Source organism: Lissotriton vulgaris, chromosome 4_1 (genome assembly GCF_964263255.1).
Source record: "Lissotriton vulgaris chromosome 4_1, aLisVul1.2, whole genome shotgun sequence".
Classification (NCBI taxonomy): domain Eukaryota; kingdom Metazoa; phylum Chordata; class Amphibia; order Caudata; family Salamandridae; genus Lissotriton; species Lissotriton vulgaris.
The window spans coordinates 398,000,414-398,022,463 of NC_141691.1; the positions used below are offsets into that span (position 1 = coordinate 398,000,414).

General features: G+C 46.2%; 1 protein-coding gene across 2 annotated transcripts in view; it reads right to left on the minus strand.

Moving 5' to 3' along the window:
- Positions 1-22,050, minus strand: part of CHM (CHM Rab escort protein) — a 980,660-nt gene that overhangs the window by 48,971 nt on the left and 909,639 nt on the right. Inside the window, exon 14 of one of the 2 annotated variants that reach the window (XM_086918782.1) lies at positions 10,878-11,044. In XM_086918782.1, the coding sequence (XP_086774908.1) occupies positions 10,878-11,044 (167 nt within the window). Of the gene's footprint in view, positions 1-10,877; positions 11,051-22,050 lie in introns of both variants that reach the window. The other variant, XM_086918781.1, reaches the window with a different exon arrangement.

The window sequence follows — 22,050 nt, forward strand, 5'->3', positions numbered from 1 at the left end:
ACCCATCATACGCCATGTCCAGAATCTTAGATTGGACCTCAGGTCAGAAAAAAGTTGACTTGAGCTATCTTTGGCACCTTATAAATGCTGCGCCGGCTAGTTGACGGAAGCCTGTGGAGGTGATGTCCATGGCGCAATCTATTGTCTCAGAGGAGGTATGCTCAGCCTCCTGCAAGATCTTCTTAACCTTATGTCTTCTGTCCTCTGGAATGAGGTCAATGATGGAACTATATCTGACAACATTTGGCAGTCGTAACCGCCCAGAATCAACAGGGCGTTGACTGCATGCACTCTGATGGCAGACCTGGTGGACACTCTTTAGCCACTATTGTCCAAACGACACCCCTCTTTGTCCGGTGGTGCTGAAACAGGAGTGGAAGGGTTCTTTGATTTACACTGCTCCACCTGAGAAAGTATCTGAATCTGGTTTGTGGTGTCCTTTCAAGCCTAAAGGGGAATGTTCAGGGGCTCAGTACTTTCTATCGATACGAGGCAGGACAGCCACCACTGCGGTAGGGTTTTTAATAACCCTGGTCCCTTCTTGCCAGACGTGGTGAATGATGGATATAGGCCGGACAGTCTACCTTGTTTGCTCCTTAAAATCGTAAAAGAAACTGCCGGACTGTTTAACGGACATAGCGAGCTGGAACCTGGTTACCAATCTTTCCTGAAGGTTATGGAAACCTCTGCTGTCCTCAGGAGGTGAATCAACAGGCTGTTGAGGAGACGGCTTGGGTAGAACGTAGTCATCCCACTCATTTTAAGGAGGCTGAGGCTTAGGAACCTCGCCCTCCTCTCTGTTGCCATCAGATAAGGCTGCTTCCTCCCACTGTGGCACTGCTATATGTGGAGAAGATGTCATTCTAGGAGTGGCTGGGGGAGGCATAAGTGATGGAGTAAGAGGGGTAACAGACTGCGGTGTTAGTGCCCAGGTTGTTCCTCAGGAGGATGTGGAAAACATCTCTTATAGTCCATGAGCATAGCCTGCAGATCCTGGACCAAGGATATAGGTAGATGTAGATTATTCTGTTTAAGTGGAGAGTTAGAATATTATCTGTATGGCTCATAATGTGTCCGTCATCATCACATACCTCAAGGCCCAGCAACTGGCTTGGAGGCAGAGGAAAGACTTTGCTGGGCGAGGAAACCTTAGGACATAGAAAGGTTTTGGTTGCTTTTATGATCTGTATCCTCATCGATGGTGGCATCGACTGTGTTGTCATCAGAGGGATGCAAGTTGACGGAGCTATCGTCGACGGGCCGCCATCAGCAGGATCATCGCTGGGAACATCGTTGACAGTAGTGACGTTGATGGGATTGCCTTAGATGGGAGCGTCAACAAGAGTTTTGTTGATGACTGAATCTTCGTTGATGAGATGGGAGCATCGGTGGATGGTGTCATTGTTGTTTTTGTTATTGACGGTCTTGACGGCGAGACAGTGGTAGGCCTGTTCGTCGGCGGTGAAGACACCTTAGAGAGGGCCCTGGTAGAGGATTTATGGCTTGTTGAGGCGACAGATAAGGATGTATGAGAGCTGTGTCTATCCCTTTTAGAAGGTGCAGATGGCACAGATAAGGCAGTCTCGGAGGAGAATTGTGCTTGCTTCTCCTTTTTAGGTCTTGATTAGGCAGCGCTTGCACGGTATCTTCGAGGCATGTGGTATTCAGTCTATGTGCTTTTAAACATGCTCAGCACTTTCCACTGTTTCCTTTCTCTGCCTTTACACATTCCTTTGTTTTCGTTGGTCAATTGCATACATTTGTCCTGTCTGTGACTGTTTTGTTCCGCCCTGGATATTGCCCTGCTACATGGATCCTTTCACTATAGGCCATTTGTTTTCCTTCAGTGAACTACTTTGTGTCTTTATGCTCTCTCCTGTTCCTTGCTCCCAGTTCACTTAATCTCCTATGCACTTGCTGCAACACCTTTTGCAGTTTGTTTTTATTCTGAACAGCTGCTCTTCGCTCCCTCTCAGGCTGCAGCTACCCCCTTCTCCCTCCTGCTTCTGGGCTCTTTTCTCCGCTGCAGCCTGCTTGGCCCAGCTGATTACCCTCCTCTTGTTTAGAAGCGAGCAATTACAGCATCTAAAGCGTGAGTTTTCTCTGCTTTAAAAAATAAGAATGAAAGATCGGCTTCATCAGGACTGGTTTTTCTATTCAAGATTATCATCAGGAAAACTTGAGATCTCAGATAATGATAGCATGTACTTTGTGCAAAGCCTGAGATACCAGGTGAGTCAGTGGGAAGTTGGTTTTCCAATCCTTTGGTTTGGCTTTCTTTTATAAATCACCAATTGTGACCCAAAGTGCGTCATCGAGTCCGAATACAACTCACAGAATGCACCAAATTAGTTAAATGAAATCTCATAAGCCTGAAAATAATTGCAAATGCGTTTACATTGCGTTTCATGCTGCTGAAAACTAGTTCTAGTGATTTCGATGGACAGGAGTACGAGCTTTTTAGGAGTTCATAATCGCTGTTCTCTGTCCCAGTTGTATAACAAAATTCCGACTTCATAAGCTTCATTGGCATCTCATTTTCTTCTTGCTCTTCTATTCACACAAGTCCTTTTTACCTTTGCCCTTCCTTCCCTCCCCCTCTCAACATGTCTTACTTCTCTCGCCTGCCTTAACTTCCCAAGCCCCAACACCGCCCCCTTCCAAAATACTACGGACTGCCATGACAGGCCAGGCAGGTCTCATTTGCCAAACTCATTTTCGGGTTACAGTAAAAAGTAGTGGTCCATACTTCGGACATACAATTCAGATGAATGCTCTGCTCCCAGGGTTTAACAATATTACAGGGTTAGTTTTAAAGTTTATTTTATGTCAACAATGAATTCCGCATTGAACTGCAAACTATGGTTATTTTTGACAAATGAATGGAGGGGATTTGTTTTTAGGGGGAGACCAAAAACGGTTAGTCACCAAGGACGCTGTGTTACAATCCAGTGTATTCTGAGGGTAATAGTCCAAACGCATTGCGGTAAAATATAACTGACATAAAGAAAAAGAAAACATGATTTATAGAAGAACAGTTATCAAGTTCTCAGTTTGCTCATATAACATTTCCCCGTTTACAATGTCTGTGTGCATGACGATTCCAAGCCTGAAGTGTGTCTGTTTATCAAGAGTGGAAGCCTGACACGGAGACCGCCTTTGTGGTATTTTCTGTCACCATTGGATTCCTGTAATTTAGGAATTCCACTGGAGGACTCTCCTGAAGGCCTAGCCCTTCCTCTAGTAGGCAAAATTGATTACCATAGACCCATCCCTTAAGGCCATCTGTTGTCACTATCAGCGATCCAGTGAAAGCTTGTGATCGGTTCAGCTCCTTATAAGCCTCGGATTAATAGCTAACCCAAGAGAAAATAAAATAACAAATGCAACTTTATACCCACACTCTGGTAGCTACTGATATGAAAACAGAAATGCACCTATTAGAAAAAATGAATAAGGTTCACGTGTCCCACGGATGTCCAAGGAGAACAAGTTGCTTACCTTCGGGAACGCTTTTTCTGGTAGATACAGTATCTGCCTGTGGATTCCTCACCTTGTGAATATCCCCCTGTGTCAGCAACGTTCGGAAATTTCTATTGTAGCACGCTGGCGTGGACGACATCATAGGAGTACGGCATCGCGCGCGACTCCGACTGACGTCACCGACTCCTTATTAGGCCTACGTCGGCGTGATGACATCAGTTCCGCCCTTTTTTCCGTGCCTTCGAGGCACCCGGATGGACCAATGACAGTAGATATACACATATACAGTGTACATAGTACATACAATTCAAAATTACACACACAGTGCGTTGCCAAGGTATGAAAAAACCCAATATATATAAATATAAATATACATAAAATACATAAATACAGGTATAGAAGAGTGGACAACGGGGAGGCGGGCGTGTCAGTGAGGAATCCACAGGCAGATACTGTATCTACCAGAAAAAGCGTGACCGAAGGCAAGTAACTTGTTCTTCTGATAGATACATCTGCCAGTGGATTCCTTCTAGGCCCTCGAATGCGAAGACATTTGTCTCCCTCTGATAAGGTCGCAAGTGAATCCCATATGATGAAGGGCGGTTCCGTGTGGTGACTGATGGGCATCCTTGCCTGACCATCTCATAGGTCTCATGGTAGGTTGATCCGAGGTGTTGGGACACGTGGTAAGGTCTGGTGTGCCTTATGGTTTACATTGTTGGTTTACATCCCCTTTTGTCTAGACCCTCTGACATTCTTGTGTAGTTGAGTGGATTCCTCACCTTGTGAATAGAGTCCCACAGCAGTCCCCACTCCCCGGTGGAGGGTGTCCACTCTCCTATACCAGAACATCCTGGAGGACAGAGCGCACAAAGTAGCCGTCCCTCCTCACATCGGCATCTAAGCAGTAATGCTTCGCGAAGGTGTGGAGGGAGGCCCAAGTCGCGGCTCTGCAAATATCCTCGACAGGTACACCTCTAGACAAAGCAGATGTGGAAGACTTTGCTCTGGTAGAATGAGCTCTTATACCCTCAGGAGGTTCCTTACCAGCCAGGGCATAGCAGATCTTGATGCATAGAATTATCCATCTCGAAAGTGTGCGCTTTTGCACAGCTCTTCCTTTTCTGCAACCAGCTAATCCAACAAACAGCTGGTCATCAAGTCGATAGTCCTGAATCCTATCAAGACAAAAGCTCACCGCCCTCTTAGGGTCCAAACGGTGAAGCCGTTCCTCCTCCTTGGAAGGTTGAGGGGGAGGATAGTAGGTAGGAAGGGTAATGGACTGCCCCAGATGGAAGGGAGTTACCACCTTAGGTAGAAAAGCAGCCCTGGTCCTAAGAACCATTCGTTCAGCATGAATGGTCAAGAATGGGGGTTTTGAACTAAGAGCTTGAAGCTCACTTACCCTCCTTGCGGAGGTAATTTAACCAGGAAGACCGTCTTAAAAGACAACAACCTCAAGGGACAATTATGCATAGGTTCGAAAGGAGAACCCATTAGATAAGTAAGCACCAGATTCAAGTCCCATTGAGGCACAACAAAGGGAGTAGGCTGAAACTTATTTGTAAGCCCCTTCAGAAATCTCAAAACAATAGGAGATTCAAATAAGGACGGCTGAACCGGCAGGCAGAGAAAAGCAGACAACGCTGAAAGATAACCCTTAACCGTTGCCACAGCAAACCTTGCCGTGCTAAAGAAAGTGCAAAAAGAAGTATATGTGACAAACGAGCCCTAATAGGATCAATGGACTTCTCTCCGCACCAAACAACAAATTTAGACCATCTATAAGAATAAATGGATTTAGTGGAGTCACGCCTGGCCGATAAAATGACATCCACCACATCGTGCGGGAGAGAAAAGGAATTCAGGTTGCCCCGTTCAATCTCCAGGCATGAAGGTGTAAGGTCTGGAGGTGGGGGTGTAAAACCTGCCCCTCCATCTGAGAGAGGAGATCTGCCCTGTGAGGGAGACGGAGAGGCGGGCACGAGGAGAGGTGGAGAAGATCTGTGTACCACACCCTTCTTGGCCAATCCGGGGCGATCAATATAACTTGGGCCCGGTCTTGGCGAATCTTCCTCAGAACTCGAGGAATCAAGGGTATGGGGGATAACGCGTAAAGGAGTCTTGAGTCCTAACTCAACTGAAACGCGTCCCCCAAAGCTCCCTGCATCGGATACTGGAGACTACAGAACGACGGGCAGTGAGCATTCTCGCGAGTGGCGAACAGGTCCACCTGAGGAGTTCCCCACGTCCGAAAGACGTGACGAACTACCTCCGGATGGAGCCTCCACTCGTGGTCGGCTGAGAACTGCCAACTGAGACTGTCTGCACGAACGTTCAGAAATCCTGCCAGATGATTTGCCATCAGACAAATCTGATGGTCCTGAACCCAGGACCAGAGACGCAGAGCCTCTCTGCAGAGACACTGCGACCCTACTACTCCCTGTTTGTTGCCATACCACATCGCGGTGGTGTTGTCTGTCAGGACTTGAACCGACCGACCGCGAAGGGAAGGGAGGAAGGCCCTGAGAGCCAAACGTATCGCCCGCAATTCCAGAAGGTTGATGTGAAGCAACCTTTCCTCTGGAGGCCAAAGACCCTTCACCTCCAGATCCCCCAGATGAGCATCCCACCATAGAGTGGATGCATCCGTTATCACTGTGGCCACAGCTGGAGGCATTTGAAAGGGTTTCCCTTGAGACAGGTTGCCTTCCACTCCCCACCAAGTCAGATCCGCTGCAGTTTCTCTGGAGATCCTCACAAACTCCCTGAGCTCTCTGTTGTGTTGATACCACTGCCTGCGGAGGCACCACTGGAGTGCCCTTGTGTACCAGCGTGCATTGTTGACCAACAGAATGCAGGAAGCCATCAGACCGAGCAGGCGAAGGACCTTCAGGACTGGAACGACCGGTCCATTGAAAAATAAAGGAATCAACTCCTGTATGTCGCGAATCCTTTGAGGAGGAGGGAATGCACGACACACAGTTGTGTCCACTACCGCACCTATGAACAGGTTGCGCTGGGAGGGCACCAGGTGAGATTTGGCTACATTTATCGAAAAACCCAACCTGTGTAACAACTGAGTTGCCTCTTGCAGATGATGGAGAACTATCTCTGGAGACTCTGCTTTGATCAGCCAGTCGTCCAGATAAGGGAATACCGGAATCCCTGCCTTCTGAGATGTGCAGCCACCACAGCCATCACTTGGTGAAGACTCCAGGCGCAGTAGTAAGACCAAATGGAAGGACCGCAAACTGGTAGTGTTGCAACCCCACCGTAAAACGGAGATACTTCCTGTGCGACTTCAGGATTGAGATGTGGAAATACGCATCCTGCAAGTCGATCAACACCATCCAGTCCTCTTCCAGTAGCGCCTAAAGAACCTGTGCAAGGGTGAGCATCTTGAACTTCTCCTGCTTCAGGTAAAGGTTCAAGATCCTGTGATCCAGGATTGGACAAAGCCTGCCATCCTTCTTGGGGATCAGGAAATACCGGGAGTAGCACCCCTGACCCCTTTCCTGCTTTGGAACCACCTCTATCGCACCCTTTTTGAACAGTACCTGTACCTCTTCCTGAAGGAGCAACAGGTGGTCCTCCGAGCAAAAACCCTGGCAAAGATGGTAATTGAGAGGGAATTCCCGAAAGGGATGAGCATACCCATTCTCTACGAGATTGAGAACACAAAGATTTGATGTAACAGATTCCCAATCCCGTAGAAAATAAGTAAGCCGACCCCCTACAGGACCCACATGATCCGGAATAGCGGATCTAGGGCTGCTTTGCTGCTGTAGGTGGGGGGTGGATATTGGAGGAGGAGGCTTGACGTCCACGAGGACGACCCCTTTGTATACCCCTGTAGGACTTCTACAAAGGATTTTGTTGCTGCTGCTGCTGTTGGTTCTGCTTATAGGTACGAAAAGTAGACCTTCCAAAACCCTTGTACTTCTTGGTGAAAGAGCCTCTAGTCTGCAGACCCAAAAATCTTGCTGTCGCTCTGCTATCTTTAAACCTTTCCAAGGCAGCATCAGCTTTCTTTCCGAAAAGGCCTGTGCCATCAAAGGCCAAATCCATCAGAGCTGAAAACTCTGAAGTCTTTAACCAAGCAGTTCTTCTAGTGGCATTTGAAGACCCCATGATCCTAGCCACTGAATCCGCCGTGTCCATACCACTTTGTATGACCTGACGAGCTGCAGCCTGTGTGTCAGATACCACTTCACTAAAGTTCTTGCTATCCTTCTCAGGAAGCTTAGATGATAGCTGCTTCACTGTTTCCATCAAAGCATGAACATACCTGCCTAGCAGACAAGTAGCATTTGTGGATTTTAGGGCCATACTACTTGACGAAAACACCTTTTTCGCATTTTGATCTTGCTTTTTAGAGTCTTTATCTCCAGAAACCTGGGAAAAAGCACCTGCTGATTTCTTTGAGCAAGCAGCCTGGACCACCAAACTCTCTGGCAGAGGATGAATAGACAAGAATTCAGGATCTCCGGGTGCCACCCTATAGCGTCTTGCAACTGATTTTGACACCGCAGGAGCAGTAAGAGTCATCTTCCAGACTTCCAATATAGGTTCAGTTAGAGCCTCGGTAAATGGTAGAGTTGGCTCAACCCCAGAGAACAGAGAATGGAGAACCTCCGTAAGGATGTTAGACTTGTACTCCACAGATGGTAAAGTCAAATTTAAGAGTTCTGCAGCTTTCTTAATCACCACATGGTAAGGAGCCACATCCTTAGAAGGAGTATCAGATACAGCGGGCAACTCCCATTCCGGTGAAAGTTCCAAACCACTTGCATCCTGCAACTCTTCAAAGTAATCCACCTGATCCTGAAGTTCGCCTTCTTCAACCTCAGGTTACTCATAATTTCTCTCCACCATAAGGCGCTGCGCTCTACGCCTCGGCAACTCCATCCGAATCGACGTCGTCGGATCCGGTAACGACTCTGACAGAGTCGGGGCTGGCGTCGAATGAGGAGCTGGAGCCGCCGTTGAATGAGAAGCTGGAACCGGCGTCCAACCTCGATTTTGATCCCGAGGTCGCTCCGGAGCCGGCGCCGCCGTGCACAGAGTCGATGACCTCGGTGGTGCCGAGCTATGCCACGGTGGAAACGGCGCCGGCATAAACGTCAAGAAAGGCGCCGGAGCATAAGCTTGAGGCACTCCCAGATTAAATGACAATGGACCCATGGGACCAGCCGGTGCACCAGAGGGTTACATTGCTTTCGCATATACGCCATACATGGCGTTTAGAAAATGCAAAGGGTCCTGACCTGGACCAGGAAACTGAGGGTACGAACCCACTGGTTACCCTTGAGGAGGCTGTACCGGATTAGACTCCTCCTGTTCCTCTTGTTCCTCGGGGTGCAGAAGTCGCCGAAACCTGAGGAGCCTCAACTTCCTCTTCATCGTGCACCGAAGACTGGTACGGCTCCGGAGACAGATTTGATTCCGGATTTGGTGTTGGCTCCCGAGACTGTAAAGGCGAGGCCTCACCTTCAGGCTTACGAGCTGGAGAGGGAGATATCATGCCCTTCTGAAGTCTTCGAGAAGATGACTTCTTTTTCAAGTCCGACTCCCTGCCGGAATCGTGTCTCGAACTGTGCTTCTTCCTCTTATGCTTCTTCTTCGAGGAACCCGAAGCATGCCCCGAAGCCGACTTCTAAGCCGACTCCGACCTCGACCTCGACCTCATCTTCGACTTCGATCGTCTTGATCTTGACCTCGAAGTCCTCTTGGTATCCTTACCCTTAATTTTGGCAAGAAGGAGTTTCGCCTCTCGTTCTCGGAGAGCCTTTGGGTTCATCTTCAAACAGGAACTACAACCCTTGACGTCGTGATCCGAGCCCAGACACCACAAACAGTCACCATGAGGATCAGTAATGGACATCATCCTGGCACACGAGTCGCATGGCTTAAATCCTGTCTTCTTCAATGACATCTTCGACGGAAGACAGCACTCCAAACAGATACAGAACAAAAGTTCACAATAGTAACAAAGTTACTATCCGCACAATAGAAGATCCCAAGAAACCGTTAGCGTTGACGACCCGGAAAAAAGGGAACTGATGTCATCACGCCGACGTAGGCCTAATAAGGAGTCGGTGATGTCAGTCGGAGTCGCGCGCCATGCCGTGCTCCTATGACGTCATCCACGCCGGCGTACTACAAAAGAATTTTCCGAACGTTGCTGACGCAGGGGGATATTCACAAGGTGAAGAATCCACTGGCAGATGTATCTATCAGAAATCTTGCTTTAGACCATACATATAAATCTGACTTTGTTTTATTTCTGGTGCAAATAGTTGACCCTGTGCACATTTATCCAACATACTTGTACTTCTGCATCTATATTAGGAAAAGCAATACTACAAGTACCAGAATGCAACAAATAAACATATGGGCTGCATTGGACAAGCAGCGACTTCAGATCTATGCTTTACCGTCCTCAGGCTAGCATATGCTATTTACTCTAGCTTTTCATGTGAAACTGGATCGATTTGGTTTGTTCACTTTCTTTTTCTTAAAAAAAATATTATTGTGCTTGCAAACATTTGTCATGTTTATGCTTTTCTGTGCAAAAAACATAGCAGATATTTTCACCCAGCAGTTTTACGTTGTAACTTTTCTCATCCCAAGCTATCAAAGCATGGCAGTGAGAAGTTAAAAAAACATTTATTCCCTCCAGATTGGTAATATTTAAAAATTGGAAAGTCAATAGAAATTAAGAGCATTCAACAATTAAGGAAAATTTGATTGCTTTCTTTTATTGCTGATTGGTAATTGACAACAAGCCACATTAGCAAGCTATTTCTGAAAGTTGCTATTTATTGTGTGTGATATCTACCGGCCAAGCTTTCTAGCCAACATTACATTGCATTTTAGAACTTGTAGTTTCACTTTTATAATTTGGAGTCCGAGTTGAAATACTGTACAATTATATTTGCCAAAATAATATATGCTGGGGACAGATAGAGGGGGTCAAATAGGACAATCCAAGTTAGAGACTGCCAGCATTGTTGCAAAGGTCAGCTGATCTCCTTATTGGCTTGAAGAACTCTGGACACACAAGGACATGCTCTTTGCAGCAGGTATCTTAATCCTCAGCGCTATTTGAGAATGAGTGGAAACAGCCACTAGCTAAAACTTCGATCTCTCTCCAGCAGGAACATTCATTGCTAAAGTTACCTTTACATTTTTATAGTTTCCCTCTATGAGGGATAGATGGACACGGATACTGCGTTCAGTGGGAGGTTTTCAGATGTTAATTATCTGTGCTTTGTGGTAACTGCGATCGTATGTGGCTTTGATAACAAAAATCAATAAAAAGATGACTTTAAAATAATGAACACACAAAACAAAGTATTACCAATAAAATGTAATGAACAGGCTTTTACCTGTTTAACAGCATTGTCATTTCCTAAAGAAGCATCAGGTCCGGAGCAAACATATACATTAGATGGTAAGTCTTCATAGCACTCTCGATCAATTTCAGAAGAATCTCTCATATTGTAGAACATAAGCCATAAGATTTTAGGCTTTTCTGCATCATCTTCTGTGTCTTCTGTTTCTAAACAGCAACGAAAACTTAAATTAATGATCACGAATATGGTATACAGGAAGAAAAACCTATAATAAATATAACCCAGATTTTTTTTGAAAATATGTGCAAAGTAAACGATGTGTCAAGAACTTTCCATAAGAGATTTGCCAATAATCTGAATACATATGAAGCTTTATCCTTTTCCTTTGGTATGTTCAATAATGGAGGGACGTAGATCCTTTAACACTGGCTGCATTACACCTACCTTATACCAGGCATACACCCTTGGTACCAGACATGGCCCTTGGCCTAAAAAGAGGCTCACAATATAATTCTCTGTAGTTGGGTCTCTGCTTGGTACCTCCACTAGGTGTGCTGCCATTACACAGCCCCCGTCACACTGTCAACCAACTGGTGAAGTACCATTTTGTTTAGACCCATTTAACACACGTACTGATGGTGCTGCACTTCTGTGCCCAGACACTGCTCTGTGTTTTCATTCTAGAAAAGGTCACTCTGAGGCAACTGAGCCCACGTAGGCCCTGGTGGCCAGTTTATTCCTACTGTCATCTCCTCACTTCCCCAGCAACGAAAGCGTCAAGAGAAAATGTGGATGACCGAACTACATGACAATTCAAAGGGGATAAAGTTCACATATTATGACACTGAGATTCATGCTGCTCCACATTATGGTAGAGGAGGCATATCATACAAAAAGAACACAACGATGGAGGATAATTTCATGAGAGTCGATAAGGCCATGAAAGCTCTTTTCAATCTGCAGATGAACACTACCCGCAAGTGGTTCCTCTTGAGCCAGACAAGGCAAGATCAATCAGGATCACTGGACACTTCCCACACCTCACTGTGGAATAGTTCAAGCAGGTGTCAAAGTGGCAGAGTAGAGAGTGCACAGTCTACAGGCCTACAGTGCCTTCCAGCTGAAGCAGCTGAGAATGTAACAGCAAATACACACCACCTATGGATACTGTGCAGCTTAGTCGCCCCTAAGAATCCTCCAGACCCAGAGCAGCACATATAAAGGATGAATAAAGTATGAATTAACAGTGTTAATTGTTGAAAGTAAAAAAAGAAATATTGGATCAGGAGAACAGACCAGAATCCATGGTCACTTGCAGAGTCTGAAAAGATCAAGTCCAGTTGAAGGTGACTCACAACTGTTGACGGAAGTGACAGTATGAAGTACATATAATATCGCAGACATACTACAAAGCTACACAATGACAAGGGCACATCAAGTGTCAAAGGAAGAATTAAGGGCTCTAAGTGGTGGGCCTCCTAGAAACGAGGGCAACTTTAAATTTGATGGCAGTCATCCAGTTTAAATCGCTATTGCCGTACCCAAAACTGCAGACCACCTTGATATACATTTACATCCACTCAGTAAGTTCTACCTGGTTGTCATGAAATCTGGCACTTGCAACCTCCTTTAATGCAAGATAGTAGAATGAAACACTGAAACGGATACAGTTAACATCAGGTTCCGTGCATTTGACAGCATACTTGAGTTTTTAACTCTGATATAGGGAAGTGGATACCTGAGAAAAAAGAAAGCATTGCTTCTATCGTACCACTTGTACAGAACAGTTGCCCTCTAACACAAACTCATTTGAATATAAATCCGGAAACAAAGGAGCTGGAGGATTCTAACCCTCAAGAAGATGAATATTCCCTATTTCTCACTCTCCTTAATGTTGTCCTGAAAAAGGTCAAGCAGCCTGCTCAGTTGCACATCTGCACAAAGATATAATTTTCAAATCACATGATTAAGCTGGAAAGTTGCTGCCCACTGACAACACAATTATCGATCTGAATGAGTCAAGATGCTTCAGCATGCTGGAATTCAATGCTGGATATCAACAATTAAAGACTCTAGATACAGAACACCCATCTAAATCACTCTGAAATTCACCTGGCAAACATGCCTAAGTTTTAGGGTCTACTCAACTGCTGTGTTGTTCCACAATGTCACCTGCTCTTTACAGCGTCCTGTTTGCAATTGCAAACAGGGCACTGGTGTATGAATTGGCTGCCCCGTGTATCCTTCACCCTTGACTTTGAGGGTGATGAAGCCCAGAACAGTTAACAGTTGCCCCAGTGCGCTTTATGCTTTACATCAGCGATGGCATATTGATTCTCAGCAGTAAGGAACCCCTTTAAGAACTTTGAGCCACCCGCAAGTGACCTCTGGAACAAAGACGGTCATAGTATTCTGAGTTGTGGAAGCTTCTAGTTTTTCGGCAGTGAATTCTCAGTGGAAATGATGACGGCCGATCTCAACAAGGAGAAGGGACTTAAGTAGTCACAGGATAGACAAAATGTGCTGCAACTCAATAGACAGTTTCCTTGAAATGGACCCATATTAAGAAGCCATCATACAGAGCCTGCTCTGGTGAGGAATCTGTGGTCAGAGTTTCCACCGGAAAGAGCATTTCACAAGTAACTTGTTCTTTTGATGGATATTTCTAACCGCAGATACCACACATTGTGAATAAATACCAAAGCAGTATCTCCTAAGGTAGTGGGTCTGAAAAAATGTCTGTGAGAACCCCTTTCTGAGGGCTATGGGGCAAACAGGAGCTGCTGTTACCAACCATGGTGGTTATGACCTTTTACTCCTGATGTCCCAAGGCCCGACCTACTATCGTTCCAGAGCAACTGCGCCAAGTACTACCACTTCAGCACATAACTCTCACTAGTAGCTCAGGTCGGGCACCCCAAGGCTTCTGAGGAGGGCGGTGAGTGAACAGTGTACACAGACTCACAACTAAAAAGAGCACACAGCAACCCCAACAAACTAATCTCCAACCACATATTTGCTTTTATGAGAAAACTACTATTTATTTACACGCACAAAAGTGAAATACAGCACACAATAAATAATAAACAAAGTCTTTGCAACACTGACACTATAGTATTGTCTAGGTAAGTCCCAGAGTCCCACCCCCTTATCTAAAGGATAGCGATTATTCCCCATTTGTTTAAACCAACATTCAGGTTGGGCCTGGCTATTCAGTAGAAGCCTTAGAAGTTCCACAATGGCTGCTTAAAAGTAAAAGTGTCCCAGCGCTGTAGCACTTTTAGTCAGAGCAAGTTCCCCAGTAAACATACTTACTCGCTCACACTGGAGCTGCCGTCCAGTAAGCTTGGGTGCGCACCAGCGACCCGGTGGTGAGCATTAGTCTGGATGCTGTAGGCGATGCAGCAGGCATCCACGCTGCCCCTCCAATTCTGCGGTAAGTCTTCCTGAGCCCGGCGGGCAGTCTCAGTTTAGTCTGTGTTAAAGTGATTGAATTGATAAGCTGCTGCTGTTGTTTGCAATCAAATACTCTTCACTATCGCGTACGCTGCTCCTGGGTGAGGGTCCTCTATCTTCCCCACAGCCCCACCTGGCATGGAGACAATGCAAACAGCGCATGCAGGGCAATGGCCCCTTCGAGACACAAAACTGCACGGGCAATGGCCTGCTTCTTTCGACACTGATGCACCAGGGCAACGGCCCTTAATCTTCACTGCTGCACCCACCTGGCATACTGAGGCGTGAACAGCGCAACACCAGGGGGATGGTTCCTCTGGGTCACAGTCTTGCATGGCCGATAGCCTGCTCCGCCATGTAGCGCATCACAAGGTTGAAGGATGGACAACCCAATCAGTGCAATCATCAATGCGGACCCAAAAATGTCACACTGCTTCTGGAATCCATTCAACAGGACCACTGCTGGTCCATGCTCCCTCCAGGCCATCCACCCCTCCTCTTCCTCACAAGCTTTTCTGGTCTCGGCAAGCAGGTAGGCACTGGTGTTCCTGGGTGGGTGGGCTTGATTCTCCTGTGTAATGTCCCCTCAGTCAACATAGAGACTTGCAGCACTAAGTCCCCAGTCCTAGTTACAACAGGCCGAAGTTGTGCGGTATTTCTCCACAGTGATGCACGGCACCAGTCTTTACAATTTTGAGAGGCTAAAGCTCCACTTTTTATAATCCGTTTCCAGACTCAGATGCGACTCAACACTTAATAGCCCCACAACACAGGCCATGGGAGTAATTAGGCACAAATAGATGGTAACACCATGTTGGCCATGGAGGAGTTAAACACACAGTAGCATAACTTTACATGAGTAGGCCACACTTGTACTACTTAACTGTTTTGTAAGAGCAATATCCCTTTACCACTTAGGAAGGTAGGATTTTGGGAGCCCCCCATCGAACAAAACCACAATCTGTGAGAAAGGCCTAGGTTATGTTACATAATCTGTTTTCGCCCAGGACTTTAGAATCAGCACCAGGGATCCAGATATTGTTGCAGCTGGGGCACAGGTGCACGTCCATCACCATAAGAGGGACTTTCCATCCCAACAGTGGCCATCCCTATGGATCCGACTGTCAAGAGAATATTGCCTTGTAAAAGTGTGCACCCACTTAGCAGCCTGACAGATATCCATGAAGGGCAGTCTGCGTGCCAATGCAGCAATAGCAGACTTGGCTCAAGTGGAATGAGCCCATACCTCTTCGAGGTGTGCTTCTTAGGTAGCGTATATATGGTTCTTTTCTGTAATGCCTTGCTGTTCTTAGACTTGGAGAAATCCATAAAAAGCTGAGCGCCCACCTGGTGTTCTCTGGTACAATTTGTACACTGACTTTGGGGAAGGGCATCTAGCTGCCAAGATAACAACAGCCTTGGGAGGGAGATCAAATGGAATCAACTTCTGCCATTCAATCTCCATGCATGGAAGTGCAGGATGCTCACTGTGCCACTGGATTCAAGCTAGCCTGGCTGAATAAGGGTGACATACCGTAAAACCGGTCCCAGGATGCTTGTTTCCGGTCCAGGGAGGACTTGGCTTGCTAGTTAGGTCTGGACTGTTCCCATGAGGCACAGGGTCAAGACTGATTTGCATATGGCTTGGTCTAAACTGGGGTGGCATGGTGAGCAAAAGAACGATTGATTTAACCCAGATCTCTTGACTGGGGGTGAATGTATGATTCATTCAGCATTCCATCCATCATTTGTTTGCGTATCACTTAACAGTGTTGTGGCCTTCATCAGGATCTTGTTAGTGCTACTGCTCTAAAGATATGGGAATAAAACGAAGTGCACATTTTCATACACATAATAAACAAAACCAGTGATCCACCGTAGTGGTGGATTCAATGGTACTCCGCCTTAGTAGGGTGTAATGCTTCAGCTATCCTTGGCATGAGCACTCAAGGGGCAGTTAGGTCTACGACTGGTATCTATGGGTTGGAAAAGCCGCTGGCCATGCCGGAGAACAGATATTACTCCCTGTTAAATGAAATAAAGGCTGAGCAAAACTAATGAGGGTAAAAGAGGTTACAAGCTGCCGGATAATAGGATAAGGAATCCGGCTGAGTGATGGCAAGAACAAAAGAGACAAAGCAGGCACCAGAAACATGCCGCTGAGACCCCTACCAAAGACCAAGCTGAACTTGAGCAGGCTAAAGTCATGTCCGAGAACCAGTGCGACTGATCCCAGGAAACTATCAACCACTGGGAAAACCTAGAGAAAAAGATGTAGGACACTGGAGAAGAGGACTCAGAGCGGGAGGACTGAATGAAGAAACGCCACCACCAAAGGTCACACCAATGACTTCTGAGGAGATTACCTGAGGCATCAGAACCCAGAGACACCCAAATGACATGCGGGTGGGCGCCATGAAGCCGACTTGCAGCCACATGAAAACTTTGCTGTAGGCCCGCACCCTGCACACTGCACAGCAGCCAGACATTACAACTCACCATTGTTAATATTTCAGAAACTTATGTTACGTGGGCGACGGACATAACGTGAACTGGGATAGTGCTCAGTTCAAAGATCATGGCACAGTAAGGTACGGTGCGAGGGAGTTGGGGAAATGTTTGTAATTGTAATTTGTATACCAAGACATACAGCACTTATGAGGGAAATACACAACTGAGAAATACAGGTCTCTTACCCGGAGGTAAAGGACTTAGGGATGGGACCCAAAACAATGACAATGATAACACAGGCACTGAAGCTGTTGAAATGGAATGTCAACAGATTAGGGAGTAAAAGCAAAAGAGGCCTAGTGACCAAAGCACTGACAAGATATGCAGCAAGCATAGTTTTCCTTCAGGAAACACACATGAAAGGTACCAAATGCAAGATACAGAACAGGGGGAAATACTTGGTAGTGAGTCACTCTGGCTACACCACGGGCTCAAGGGGAGTGGCAATCCTGATCAGGAAAGCGGTAGCTTTTCATATTACTAGAATATGAACAGATAACGTGGGACGCTGCACAGCAGCATAGGGAAGGGAAACTATAGTGCTTGTAAAAATATATATCCTTCATGGTTACAAATGGATTTACTACATATTTGAGCAGCATACTCACAGAACTGCCACAGGGTCTGACTATACTAGGAGGGGATTTTAATATGGCACTGGACAAAAACTTAGACATAACCACTGTCAAAGAGGCATACTAATCCCTAGCCGGAAAACTTGACTTCTGCATGCGAGCACTGGAAACGGGGGATATCTGGAGAACATTAGATGGGACACCCCTGGGCTACTCCTACAAGTCAGAAGCGCAAAACACCCACTCGTGCAAAGACTACTTCTTTACTCTGACCTCAATGCTACACAGGTTCATGGATGCTGAGTACAAAGGTAGAGGAATATTCGATTACTCTGCACTAAGCACCCAATTTGAAACTCAGAAGCCACAAGGAAAGGGAGAAAGGAAAATGGCTGCATGGCATCTGACCAACAAATAAAAAGAAGTAAGGCATCTGCACAAATCCACCAAACATTAGTTTAAAGACAATACTGATACAGTGCGAACGCGCCCACTCAATGGCAGGCCTATAAAATCATGATACGAGGGGTAGTATTATCACAGGAAGTGGAAGATAAAAGAAAAACAGAAAGGAATACAAGGTAGTGGAAAGGGATCCCTAAGACTCTGAGGTGGAATATATTCAACAACCCTAAGCGATAATGAAAGCCCGAATTAGAATAAAAACTGAGGGATATTGTTTGATAGCAACCAACGACGTCGAATTGACATATGTTGCAAAACAAAAATGTGTCTACAGGGAGGATGCACCTATCTGAAATAGACCTACAAAATGTTGTCTGAGACTGCCCCTGCAGGCAGCTATTGAGTCATAGGGCATTGGCACTAGTGGTGGACCTAACAAGGAAGGGATTGTAGTTGGCACTCACACTACTGCAATCTGGGAAAGGCCTGGGATCGAATGGTCTCCTAGTGGAATTCCTGAAGAGAATGGCAAGTGATATAATTCCACCACTATAAAAAAAAATTAGATTGAGGCATACTGTATAGGAATGCTCCCCAGAGACCTTGACATCGCTACAATTGCACTCATTCCCAAACTAGGGAAACCAGGGGACCAGTGGGATTTCTACTGGTGAATATTGCTACTCAACTCAAAATCGAAAATACTAGCAAAGGTTTTTAGCAAAAAACCTAGATCTTGTGCATTCAGACCAGAACAAACTGATGCCCCCAAGATACACAAAACGTAACCTTCGACGCATATATAACAACATTGTGTCTATGATGGGACTGGCAGTGCCAATGGCCATAGTATCGTTAGATGCAAATAAGGTATTCAACTCAGTGGAATGGTCCTTCTTATTCGAGATCCTGAGCAAAATGGGATTTGGACCATAATTCTTGAAATGGGTCAAAACTGCTACATACTTGTCAGGCGCTGACCGGAGCCTGCAGTGTCCAAAGCGCCTACTTTGACTGTCAAGTGTGCCCTGAACTACATCTCCCAGAATGCCTGATGGGGGAGGAGCATTGTCTATAATACCCAGTAAGGTATGGGCTGAGGTGCACGTAATCTGCAGTTTGCATTCGGATTTCCTTGCATCGAGTCTCACGCTGGTTGCGTGGAGGCTCTCCCTCTGTTCCTGATTCCTAGCGGAGTGGCGTGCCCCACTCCGGTCCTTCCTTGTTGCGCTGAGGAAGCGCTGCTCTCTCCGCCTCAATAAGTGTTTTCCCTTCGGGCGCTGCTGGAAGCGTCATTGCTCGGACTGAAGCTCTCGGAAAGGAAGAGGTGTTGCGTTTCTTCCCGCCGGGGCTGGAATTCATCTGTTTGTGTTGATTTCGTTCGCACTGAAGGAAGCGCTAATTCAACACAGCGTTATATCTACCGCCTGGACCTCTCGGGAGGAATCTTGTTGGATTGATATTGGACTTGGCGTTTTGTTTACTTTTCCTAGCGCTATGGAAGCACTTCGTTTTTTGGAGACAACCCTTCTCCAACAGTAAGCCAATCATTTCCTTTGTACTCGATTGGGAAAGTCGTTTTGTGACCGTTTGCTCGGGTAGGAGCTGGATTCTTCATTACAATGGCGCTGAAGGAAGCGCTTGCTGTTTGACTGCTGTTACACTCGAGGAGTATTCCTCTCATCTCTATGGACCCTGAGTTTATTATTTTATACTTTACTTACCTCATACTCCAAACTGGCGGAGCGTCTTTCTTGGGGCTCGTTCAAATCTCCTTCTTGGATGGGAAGGAAGCCCTAGTCTGGGAGCGGTGTTTATGCTGTATTTGGATGAGTGAATACTGGTATGTATGTTAAACTACTTTCCATTTTGTGAGTAAGAGCTTGTAAGTGGAGTGGAACATTAATCAATGTGGTTTATTGTTGTAGGAAAGCTTCAAGTCAGAAGCTGGAGTCCCTACCTATTAGAAGTACTACTACAGGAGTTTACGGCCAGTGGAAAGGTACTAGTGAGTTCTAGTGAGACCCTATGAGAGTAGTAAATGTTGACAGGATATGTATTAAAACTGTATTCTTTTGTTGCAGGTCTCCCGCTTCCCACTGGCCCATTCCTCATTCACATTTTCCCTCGCCTGACTACCTCACTACTCTGAGGTGCTTCTTTCCAACGTTGGGGAAGTCTGGAGGTGGACCCCTTTTGGCATCACACGGAAACAGAGGAGTGGCTTGACGCTGACAGAATTACGCGCCCAAGAAATACTTGCTCCGTTGGTTTCTTGTGATGCACAAACACGTCCTATCACCAATATCCCCACTCTGGCAAAACTGTTAGAAAAATGCGTACAACTCCAACTGACAAAACACATTGTGCAGTTTGAGCTCCTCAACTCTCACCAATCAGGATTCAGAGCAAAGCATAGCACGGAAACGGCCATGACACACATAATTGATGACGCCCTCCAAATCCTTGATCACAATGAGTCTGGCCTCCTCATCCTTCTTGACCTCTCCTCAGCATTTGATACTGTCAAACACGAGAAACTACTGGAGCTCCTAAACACCAGGATGGGCATATCCGGGACTGTTCTCAAATGGTTCACATCCTTTCTGCACAATCGGTCTCAGAAGTTCAAGATCAACAACGCTCTGTCCTCACCTGTGCCAGTAACACTAGGCGTCCCACAAGGTTCCTCCCTATCCCCCACACTGTTCAACCTCGTCATGGAACCACTCACCACCTTGCTTCAATCTTCAAAGGTACACTTCCATATGTACGCAGATGACACTCAGCTCTACCTCAAGCTTCAATCCCCTGAAGACATCAAACTGTTGAATACCACACTAAGAAAGACCCAAGCTTGGCTGGCCGACAATCACCTCAAACTAAATGCTATGAAAACTGAGTTCCTTCTGATCTCTCCTCCTACGAAAAAGGCCATCACCCAAACATGGCTCAATCATCTAACCGCACTCAATGTCCAGCCCACCATCGTGGACTCCGCAAAATCCCTTGGCATCACACTGCAATCTCGACATGCAGCAGCATATTAGCAAAGCAACTAAAGGAGCCAACTTCCAAATCAACACGCTGAGAAAACTCAAACCCTTTCTTCCACCCAAGGACTTCAAAACTGTTGTTCAAGCCTTAGTCATTCCTCGGATAGACTACGGTATTGCGGCTCTCAGCGGGCTCCCCCTTACAACAACGGCTCCCCTAAGAGCCTCCCTGAACGCGGCCGCGAGACTCATCACTGGCTCAAGAAAACACTCGCATATATCCCCTGATTTAAAATCCCTAAACTGGCTGCCTATTGAAGCCAGAATTCAGCTGAAAATTGCCTGTATGACGCACTCGGCCATACACCACAAGTCACCCAACTACCTCACTCAAAAGCTGACCATTTCAGGAGGCTCAAGATCCAACAGAAGCACAAAAACCCTCCTCCTGAAACCACGGAGATTCCGGAAGGAAAAAACATACAAACGCTCCTTCTCAGGAATGGCGCCTAGGATCTGGAATGCACTCCCGCCAGAAACCAGGCTTATCCCTTCCACTGTACTCTTCAAGAAAGAGGTGAAGGCCATCCTTCAGGCTAAATTCACCTGAATTCTATTGATACTGGAACAATGACAGTACTTGGCTCCTACATTAGGGGCCTTCTGATTGCTTACCTATGCGAGTCTCTTTTCGACTGCTCTCGGATCTAAATCATCGCACGGATGCTATATTATTGGTTTCCAACTTGGCTATTGGGTTGTACACTATGACTTGAGTGCCTCACTAACTTGCAACGCACCCATTACTGACTACTACTCTGCTTTCACACTGTGTTTACTCACCCTCTGGGGTGCTATAATCTTACCCGATTAGACATTGTACTGCTTCCATATTATTGTTTCTTGATTGTTATTAGTCTGCATACTCTTGTGTGATTGCTACCCTATTTTGCAACTCACTGACTACTGAATTTTATATTGTTTCAAGAGTCTTGTTTACCCTACCTACTGTTTATGTAAAGCGCTCTGATATCTGCAAAGATCTTGTTCGCGCTATATAAAACCTTAAATAAATAAATAAATGGCTTCTTTAGATGACGTTCTGCAAGCGCTTGTGCTTGTACAACAGGAGTTGGCGGCCTCCAAAGCGGAGACCGCCGCATCTTAGAGAGAACGTTGATAGACAGGCTAGCAAAACATTTGATGCCATTCAAGGTTCATCGCAGATACAAGTGAACGTACCCCCACCCATTCCATTGGCCA